The sequence below is a fragment of the Hippoglossus hippoglossus genome, chromosome 4 (genome assembly GCF_009819705.1).
Source record: "Hippoglossus hippoglossus isolate fHipHip1 chromosome 4, fHipHip1.pri, whole genome shotgun sequence".
NCBI lineage: Eukaryota > Metazoa > Chordata > Actinopteri > Pleuronectiformes > Pleuronectidae > Hippoglossus > Hippoglossus hippoglossus.
Window position 1 is genome coordinate 12,960,662 of NC_047154.1, and position 10,193 is coordinate 12,970,854.

Below are 10,193 nucleotides of genomic sequence, written 5' to 3' on the forward strand. Positions count from 1 at the left end.
TGGGGCTGGTTGATTTTATATTAAGATAAGATAAGATGAGGTAAGATAATCCTTTATTAGTCCAACTATGGGAAATTTTCCCTTATTATTATTGTATTATAGTTTTTTTTCCCTCTATACGTCGAGAAAGTAAAGCCAATTTCAACAGAAAACACATATTAGATGACAGTTTTCTCTAGTGCTGGATGTATATCACATTTTAAAAACATGGAAACCTTATCCTTTCAAATCAAACTCCAAGCCGTGAGTGGCTGCTGAAATCAGAGACAATAATAATATGGTTTCTGTTGAGATACCCAGATTAATCCGTAGCCTGCCAACATGGTGACGATAGCTTTAACCTCATTTTTACAGATGGGGGTCGTCAGCCCCAGACTCAGCCCATGTCCTTTTGTAACTGGGCCTGGGTCCGTCCCTGGACAGATAACAGAGACGTCCACGTGTCTTTGATTTCTCTGGAGTTTTTGAGCTTCCTGACTGACCCCCGATCTGTGTGTTTACACACCTTGTTTTTATCGTACATTACACATTACATGGGAGCCGGGAATGTGATTTTTTAATTTATTTTCTTATGATTTAAGGCGTCGGACAAGACACTGATCCGGTTGTTGTGACACATTTAAACGAACATCAACTCCTTTCAGAACATATCATCGTTAAAATCAACTCAGACCATTTATTATACAAATTAAACAGGATCATCATGTACGTTTTTATTTGCATTTCTAATTTATTCTTGCTTCAATTAAAAACACTTTGTAAATGTGTTAAGAAAAGTGCTAGACATGAAGCCTTTATTGTTACTTCAAATTAAAGAGGGATGAGAAATTATTCTTTTTAATGTGTCTTTTATATTTTTTAAATAATTTTGACTCTGGGATGTGAAAGAAGGCTGAAGAAATGTTATGGCTCTGAGGTGGAAAACTAACACCTCCAGCATGTGATCACAAAACACTATTATATTAATATAACCGTTTGTTATTGGCTCAGAATTAAAGATAAAAAAACGGATTACTAAAATATTTTCCCCCACTATAAAGTCCAACTGCTTTGTTCTTTGTACTTTAAGTCATGGAAAAACAAATCAGATTAACTTTCACACACAAAAAAAGGCCTTGAAGTTCAAAGTGTGGAGAAACTCTCCTGTATAATTAATTATAATGAATATGTTAATATATAGCAGCTAATAATAACAGCACCACAGTTTAGGTGCAGGGGGCTGAGGTGTTCTCCCCCGTGAAGAAGCTTGTGAATGATTTTTTTCCTCACTGATTCAGAGCTGCGACAAAGTTGGAACCCCGCCCCACCTCTCGGACCCAGCCAATCAGGTTTGGATATTCAAATGAGCCGACCATAAAGATGACTTGGAGCTGCATGTGTGACAGAACATAAGAAACTTCACCAGCACAGAGAGGTGACCTGTCTGTTCACACAGTGGATTTACGAGCAGCCTCCAGACTACTTGTTTTTTTTTTTAAAACCAGGACACTTCGTTTTATAGGGAAAATAAAGTCTCAATAATATGGGAGAAGAAAATATCATTTTCTGGACTGTATGGATAATTTTGGTAAACGTCATTGCAGCTTTTTCTGCCACCCCTGAAGCCACAACTGGGTTTGGTAAGATCACTTTTCTTGTTTTCTTGAGATGCCAGGATGTTATGTTCATGATCCACTAACGCGTGCCGTGCCGTGCCGTGCTGACCGGGAAGAACCCCGTGAACAGCCCCAGGTCTGCAGGTCTGCATCCTATTTCTCACCATGTGTGCATGAGGGTAAAGCCATGTCCCAGGCCTTTTGTCTGAGGAAACACAAGAGGGGGGAAAAAAAACCTAAAGATTTACAATGAAAAAACGGAATATTCAAAATACTGATAGTAATCAGTGAAGTAAATTAACATTGTTTTCGGTGCTGTAGTTAAAAAATATGCCGGTTTTAGGGTTTAATTGTAAAAAATCGCATTTTAATCACATTTCTACATTTGAAACAATTTAGACTTAAGCTTATTCATGTTTCATTTACAACTCTGGCTATTAAACTGAATTCCATGAATTTGATTTGTTTAGAAGTCAAACTTTTAAACAGATTTTTAATAAATATATCTCAACTTTAGCGAACAAAAAAAAAGTACAGTTTTCAGTCATGAACTTAATGCTGGTAAACATGCAGGGAGACAAAAGGGGGCGACACTGTCATGCTCTATGTGTCAGAGTTGTTGCTGCTTGCCTGAGTCACACTGGTGAGATTAGTAGTGTGCAAGAAAATAAGCTGCTGTTTATTGAAAACAGTGTCAGTTTCAGTGTGTTTGGCTTCTGCAAATTAACAAGTTGTGTTAACGAGTTTTATTGTTGTATGGATGCACATGTTTAGGTAGAGTAATAAACTCTCTATGAAAGCTTTTCCCTGTCAGAAACATGACTCACATCAGTCCTACATTTCTGACATACCACAACAATCTAATGATGTACTTGTCTGTGTGTGTGTGTGTGTGTGTGTGTGTGTGTGTGTGTGTGTGTGTGTGTGTGTGTGTGTGTGTGTGTGTGTGTGTGTGTGTGTGTGTGTTGCCACAGTAAACACTACAGCCTTCACTTCTCCCCTGCCAACCACCGCTGAATGGATCACAGACTTCGCTGACATTGTGACCAAGTTCTCCCTGCGCACGGCCGACATCCCTGATGATGACATGTGCTACATTGTGGCCGGGAGGCCAGAGACCATTGAGGAGTGTAAATTCAATGTAGAGACGAAGAGCTTCATCGTGATACATGGCTGGACGGTATGTCACCCAACATATGTTCCTATAATCACAGGGTTATATTAGTCTACTTTTGGGTGAATAAACTAGAACCTGACTGATGTGGGTTTTTGAGGACTGATGCTGTTATTAGGGAGTAAAAAACTTCAGACACTGACAAATTAGAAGATATATATATTTAAAAAAACTGGCAATGATTCCTCAGATGTCATTATGTAGCAGGCTTAATATTTTACAGTTACAACCACTAGTTTACTATAACTTTATTATAACTGTAAATGAGAAGAAAACACAGATATATAGGACTTGAATTAAGAAAGTAGATATGAATTGTCCTTATTGTTTATTCAATAAGATTAAAGTCTTTGTATGGCTGCATATCGGCAAACATAGGTTACCGATGTATCTGTGAAAGGCTCATATCGACTGATTATTATTGGCAAACTAATACATCAGTCTGGTTGAAACAAAAACATTTGCAGACATGAAATAATGATTTGTGTCAGTACAACGATGAAAGAACCAACTAATTGATAATCATTCTTGAGCCCGGTCCAAACTGCTGAAGCCTGGATTTATCATTAATCTCTTTAAGAATCAGACTAAATCTGATGAGTATGATTCATTCAGCAAACTGATGAACAAATATCTTCAAAGATCCACGTGATTTCTGAGAAAATCCACTGACAGTGTTGAGTTAGTGCAAACAGTCCATGCATGTCCTCCCATAATGTGATTTAGAGCCGGTCATGCAACAACATCTGAACCTAATGACTCCCTGGCTGCTCTCCAACCACAGGGCGCAGAACGAGGGCCGAGGCCAGAATAAATCACGCCATACTGCAGCTGAACTTAGAAATCAGTGTGACCGAGTGTGTGTGTGCGTGTGTGTTGTGTTACAGGTAACAGGGATGTTTGAGAGCTGGGTGCCCAAGCTGGTGTCTGCACTGTACGAACGGGAGCCCACCGCTAATGTGATTGTGGTGGACTGGCTGACCCGCGCCAACCAGCACTACCCGACCTCCGCAGCCTACACTAAACTGGTGGGACGTGATGTCGCCAAGTTCGTAACCTGGATACAAGTGAGTGATCTCACTGAACGGCTGGCTTCCAGCTGAGTCACATTTCCTACATCCTCTTTGTTGACTATTGGACTTGGCCTACAGCTTTTGAATGAATCATCATTATGTTAATATGACAGCAAAGAAATTAGAGCTGCTGGTGAGTCCGTATCTCATGATGTGATATATATGTATATTTTTACATAGAAGTGCTGCTGCTGTTATGTTTTCCCACAGGTTATGATCTTGAACACCCCATAAAGGCTTTTTATAGCCGGGTCTGTGGCTCGCAGCAGCCTCTCTTTACGAGGCTCAGTGTTTAGTGTAACACAGCTTTTGTATGAACATCTAGGGCACATTGGCTCGAGTAGCGCTCTCATTTGTTTGTCATTTGTTTACGTGACTTCAAACTTAAAAGTCTTTCAAAGTCTTGGACGATGTCCCACAGTCTATTAAGACCCGAACAGAGGGTGTTCGAGTTTGCCAGGAACATGTCACTCTACGGTATGAATCTGAAGCTGTTTTAAGCGTGACATCTTGTCAGGCCTTCCTGACACATCTCATCCATCTCTGCCCCCTCAGAAAGAGCTGCAGTTGCCCTGGGAGAGGATTCACCTGGTGGGTTACAGTCTGGGAGCACATGTGGCTGGAGTTGCTGGAGACCTCACCAACCATAAAATCAGCAGGATCACAGGTGAGAGCATCAACTTGCTCGGTGGATCCTCATTACATTACACACAGACACAAACAGTGAAAAACATAAGCAGTTGTCAGACATGAACTGTGGAAAATGTCTGGAAAAGTTGGGTCCAGACATTCTCCAGAGTTTGCCGTTCACATGTAAAGAACCCGGCAGGAGATTGTCCGGCTCAGACACAGTCATGACAACAAATCTCTGGAGCGTTCAGATGAGGGCTGGTGCCTGGGTAGAGCATGAAGGACATGACGTGCAGATTCCACTGCAGCGATCATGTACAGCACATCCAAACTGTTTTCGACCCTTATCGTCAAAACCCGTCTTTCCAAGAGGACATTTTCTTCTGCGTCTTTTACATGTATGACACCTCTTTTTCATTCTGAGATATTTGTATTCATTTCATTTTTTCAGTTTTATGTCTGTCACATGTTAGAAACATCATCAATACGCCCACTTTCTCCGCTCAACGTTTTCCTTCTGTGTTCTCACATGGGCTCGCTTAGTTATTTTCATCAGGGCGCCGGCAGGAAAAGTTCCAGAGAACGTCCGCAGCAGCTGACTCAGACATTTGTGTTCTCACATGCAGCCCCTTTGGATAATGTGAGGAGATTATCTGGAGTTCAGTGCATGTCTGAAAGCAGCTGTAGACACATTTAAGTACACATTTCTAAACAAAAAATACACAACGGTTAACTGTAGGTGCAGCATTTTACTTTTACCAATGAATGGATGCAAGCATACAAACAACCATATTCTTCCTGTACTGTAAATGTGAATGTATCCATCTTTCTGAAAGCTTTGAAATCTCTCTGACCTGCTTAGAATAATGGTTGATGGGTTTATTGTGAGAGCGGCAGCCCATTAAGAGCCCACAGTCACTGCTTCGCATTGATCAGTGTTCAGAGCTGCACACGGTGGAAAAAGGCCAAATGAAGCAGATGATTTAATGTACAGTTTTATTGGTTCAACTATAGATGTGATCTTTCTGTTTTTGTGTCCTCATCCGTGTCCTCTTTCTAAGTGAAAACGCTTTCCTTCTTTTATGCAGGTCTGGATCCGGCCGGTCCCACCTTCGAGAACGCTGACGCCCAGAGCACTCTGTCCCGTGACGATGCCCAGTTCGTGGACGTCCTGCACACCAACACCAGGGGCTCCCCGGACCGCAGCATCGGCATCCAGAGGGACGTGGGACACATCGATATCTACCCCAACGGAGGCACCTTCCAGCCGGGCTGCGACATCCAGAATACGTTGATGGGAATCGCAAGGGGGGGGATCAAGGGCCTCCAAAGTATGTCCCACAAACCCTCCTTGCTGTTTGTAAAGACTTTTAATCACTGTGCTTTAGTTTTAATTCATACATTGCAAGTATGTTTGTAAGCATCAGGTTATTCAGTCAGTATGTTGGCAAGCATCTACTCTTATCATTAAAGCGTCACCAAGACTACAGCGGTCAGAGTTAAATTTAGGGAGAAACTGTTTCTCCAGCTGCTCAGACCTGATGGTACCAATCTTCTCCACCTCGTCTGTGTGACACACGGCACCATAAATACACGTCTCTGCCCACATTAAAGTGAATGATCGGAGCGATGGTGTTGTACATGGTCAAGAATTGTCTCGTATATTTACACGGTGTCAAAAGACACACTATGAAAGCTCTCAGGGGTTACAATTAAAGCATATGTGCTTCTACCAGCTACAGATTCACAGGGAGTCACAGACGGGTTCTTTCACATGAAGAGATGAAAGCTTTGTCTTTTTTCTGTTTCACTTCCTTTGCTGTTGCCAAGTGCTTCAACTGAGCAAGAAAGAACTTAGGGCAAAATGCCATATGGGTCTGCAATTAGTCGACACATGACGTGGTTTCTTTGCCCTGCGTGCGTTACAGATATGGACCAGCTCATCAAATGCTCCCACGAGCGCTCGGTCCACCTGTTCATCGACTCTCTGCTGAGCACCCAGCAGCAGACCATGGCGTACCGCTGCAACTCCAAAGAGGCCTTCAACCAGGGACTGTGCCTCAACTGCAGGAAGAACCGCTGCAACAAGCTCGGCTACAACATCAACAAGGTCCGCACCACCCGCAGCACCAAGATGTACCTAAAGACCCGCGGAATTATGCCATACAAAGGTAAATACTGAGAAAAAAGACACGTACCTTCAAGGAAAATGGTATCTTTCAATGATATTTATGTAGAAAGGACTTGGTACTTTACAATATGATAATAAAAGGATTCAAATGCAATAATTTAGCACAATTCACATAGAAAACGCCACACACATTGCTTCACTTAAATATATAAACAGGAGAAACCCCAACACTCCATGCAAACACTTGTGTCCAACAAGTAGCGAGCACTCAGAAGGTCGCATGAAGAGCAGGTCGTGGGTATTTTAGTGGCTGGGGGTATGCTGGTAACGTGACACCATTGCATATACCAGCAGTGGAAAGGTTTATTTAAGATTTAAGTCAGCAGTGTTATTGTGGTGCAGCGGAATGATGATGATGTTTTAGAGATGCTAATGTGTGTTGGAAGCTTAGCATGTTTAGTAAATGTTGGTATAGTCATATATGTATTGTATATATGCAGGAGCTTAGTATTTCTAAGAAGGATAAGCTGTTACTTGTAGTTTGATTGGCCATACTCATTATAGATTTGTGATTTATCAGTTTACTTTGGCTTATCAGGCACTCAACAAATTGCACGCACTCAAATAATAATTGGGATGTCAATAACCATGGTAACAACTAAAGCTTTGAAACTTTAAAGCATTATCTGTAAATGCAGTACTGTGACAGTCACATTAATGTATATTATATTATTATAATATAGTAATAAACCTACTTTAAGTGTCATTCTGAGAGGCGTGGGTCAGTTGCTGGGAACACGACAAGCTGTGTTTGTGTCTGAAGTGTAAACCTGACCCTCAGTAAACTGTTTCCTTTGCTCTCACAGTTTTCCATTACCAAGTGAAGATGCATTTCTTCAGTAAGGACCGTCTGAGCTTCACCGAGCAGCCATTGAAGATCTCTCTGTTTGGAACCAATGGAGAGAAGGAGGACATCCCCGTTGTCCTGTACGTACATCAAACAGTAAACTAGGTCACACACATGTATCCTGCACACAGACAGCAAACAGTTCGATCTGAGCAGCTGACCTCTGACCGTCTCTGCTCCTCTCACCCTGCAGGCCAGTGCTGAATGGTAACGCCACCTTCTCTTTCCTGATCACCACTGACGTCAATATCGGAGACTTGATGATCGTGAAGCTGCGCTGGGAGAAGGACTCAATCATCAGCTGGTCCTTCTGGAGCAGCAGCCAGTTCCACATCCGGAAAATGCACATCAAGTCTGGGGAGACCCAGTCCAAGTAAGCTGTCAGCAACGTCAGCAACGCCAAGACACAGAATAAACCTGGTGATATTTATGTATTTCTATTGACATGTTTTCCTGTGTAATTTCAGGTTGATCTTTAGTCCGAAGGAAGGAGAGTTTGCCTACCTGGTCAGGGGAGGAAAAGATGCAGAGTTTGTCAAGTCAAAAGAAGACACCAGGAGCCATCAGGAGAAAAAGTAAGTTAAGAAACAGCTTCCTGTATAGAGTCTGGATGTGTCACCTAGACTAGAGATGTTCCGAGTAACGGCGAGTATTTGAATCTATGTTCTGATCCAATGCTACTTCTATAAAGTATATTATTCTCACAAAGCAACCAGAAATCGCTTCTTTTTTGCAGCGTTTTTTCGGGTCATGAAGAAGGGATTTCCGGTAGTACATTGCGTTAGCCACAGCTAGCTAAAATGTCAACAATTTGGCAATATTTCACGCTGGAACGTCACACACGTTAAACGGCAACGTGTACCACCTGCAAGACTTTAGTTTCGAGGGGTTGAACTAGTGTTGCCAATTACAACACCAGCAATATGCCATACCACTTCCATAAAGGGTTAATACAGTTCATGAAACACATTATATACGTTATTTCTTTAGGTGAATCGTTATTGGAACGGTCCAAATACCGTATCAGGAAGAGAAAAATGGTATCAGAACATCTCCAACTTAATCAACGAGCCTGTATGTATCATCAGAAGCAGAAGTTCTTCTATTCACGTTGTTCACTCTTTTGTCTGTTCTTTTGTTGTCTCTAGGGCGCACAGGCAGAAAATGCGAGGCAGTGGTTTTGGGCAGAACGACGCTTGAAGTTGCACTCGATCACACACATCGTGCACATTATCCATCTCTTCACACACAGCCAAAGATGGACAGCACACCGCAAAAGCCTTGTGCTGCGAATGAGAGAGAGAGAGAGGGAGGGAGAGAGAGGGAGGGAGAGAGAGACACTGCTTAGTCTTTCTGATCCTTCCTGCGTGTCTTTACTCAAACTCCCAGTGCAACCAACACAACCTCGCTCCACAGTGCTGGAAGTCTGCCCACAAGCTCTCCTGTTCGTGATGATGTGCTCACACTTTTATAAATTCACACTCTGAGAAGCTTTCGCTGCATATCTTTGTAATCAATGGTTTTTGATGTTGAAGCTGTCATGTACTGTTTATACTGATTTATAATGTAATTTCAAACTCTGAACTGGTGGGTGTTCTTTGCTTATGTGAACTTGGATTATTGTTAATGTGAGAAAAATGATTCAGAGTGACAGGCATAATTTAGGCACATTTCTTTTTTTTTTCGCTTTTTGTTTGTTATCGTGCAACTTGATCACTTTGTCCCGAACGTTCATCTACATCTCACCACTAATTCCCAACAATCAACAGGGACCAAAGAAATATTTACTGTCTACTGAACAGAAAATCACAGTGGTCAATGTACATACCTTTCTTAATCAGTATTATATATATATTTTTTGAATATGAGTTATATGTTGATATCTGATATCTTGAAGCCTTGCTTTTTCTTTGATTGCGTTTTGGTTATTGTGTCACTGGTCACTTTAAAAGGCTCTTTGTCCCCTGCAGCTGCTTTTGATGTTAAGGTCATTGCGGGTGCCGTCCAGCACGGTCACGCGTTCTTAGGTTTTGTCATGAAAATGAAGGTCACTTTTAATGATCCAGTAATGGCTAAGTGCACTTGAAAACTGAATGACAACAGCGTCTCACCTGAAACAGTTTACCTCAATGACTAAACGCCCTTATTTTGAAAGGTCAAACGTTACAAAATTACTTAAAGAAATTAAAAAATGCAAGCCTTTGTAATTTGTGATGGACTGGCCTACATGATAGCCATAATACATCTCAAGAATACTTCATATTGTATTTATGGAATGTACATTTATGTATTTGTATATTAAGCTGTAATATATTTTGGCAGGCTTCCATTGTCGTGTGTGTTTATAAAATGAAGCGTTTTGTGATTTGATGCAAAAGGCTTTGGAACTATTGATCAAACTGGTGTCCATGCAAGCTGTTGAGTGCACTGTATCGAGAAAGAGCCTGGGATGGTTTAATAAAGAGATAAACCACATAATTAAATATTACCGACTGCTCAAGTTGCTTTTATATCACAACTTATTTAAGAGTTTAAGAGCTTGACAGATGATCCATCTGACCTACTAAGCTACAGTCAGGACGTAGTGGTCAAGCACCTCCTGTGGAAAATGTTGTAACCAAATGGAGATGCATGGAAAAAAGGAACATTTATTAAATTAATTTGGATCTTTGCTAAATATTAT

General features: G+C 41.4%; 1 protein-coding gene across 1 annotated transcript; it reads left to right on the forward strand.

Annotated features, from left to right (window-relative positions):
- Positions 1-1,377: 1,377 nt before the first annotated feature.
- lpl (lipoprotein lipase) lies at positions 1,378-9,988 on the forward strand. The gene is made up of 10 exons (XM_034583120.1): positions 1,378-1,619; positions 2,570-2,775; positions 3,657-3,836; positions 4,398-4,509; positions 5,561-5,803; positions 6,401-6,643; positions 7,470-7,590; positions 7,704-7,883; positions 7,978-8,085; positions 8,659-9,988. The coding sequence occupies exons 1-10, from the start codon at positions 1,523-1,525 to the stop codon at positions 8,708-8,710; spliced, it is 1,542 nt and encodes a 513-aa protein (XP_034439011.1). The 5' UTR covers positions 1,378-1,522; the 3' UTR covers positions 8,711-9,988.
- Positions 9,989-10,193: the final 205 nt, after the last annotated feature.

Bases quoted from the DNA above. Each gene is read 5' to 3' on its own strand.
- lpl (XM_034583120.1), top strand. From the start codon at position 1,523: ATGGGAGAAGAAAATATCATTTTCTGGACTGTATGGATAATTTTGGTA. The intron at 1,620-2,569 runs GTAAGATCACTT...GTGTTGCCACAG, and splicing joins TGAAGCCACAACTGGGTTTG to TAAACACTACAGCCTTCACT. The intron at 7,591-7,703 runs GTACGTACATCA...CTCACCCTGCAG, and splicing joins GAGGACATCCCCGTTGTCCT to GCCAGTGCTGAATGGTAACG.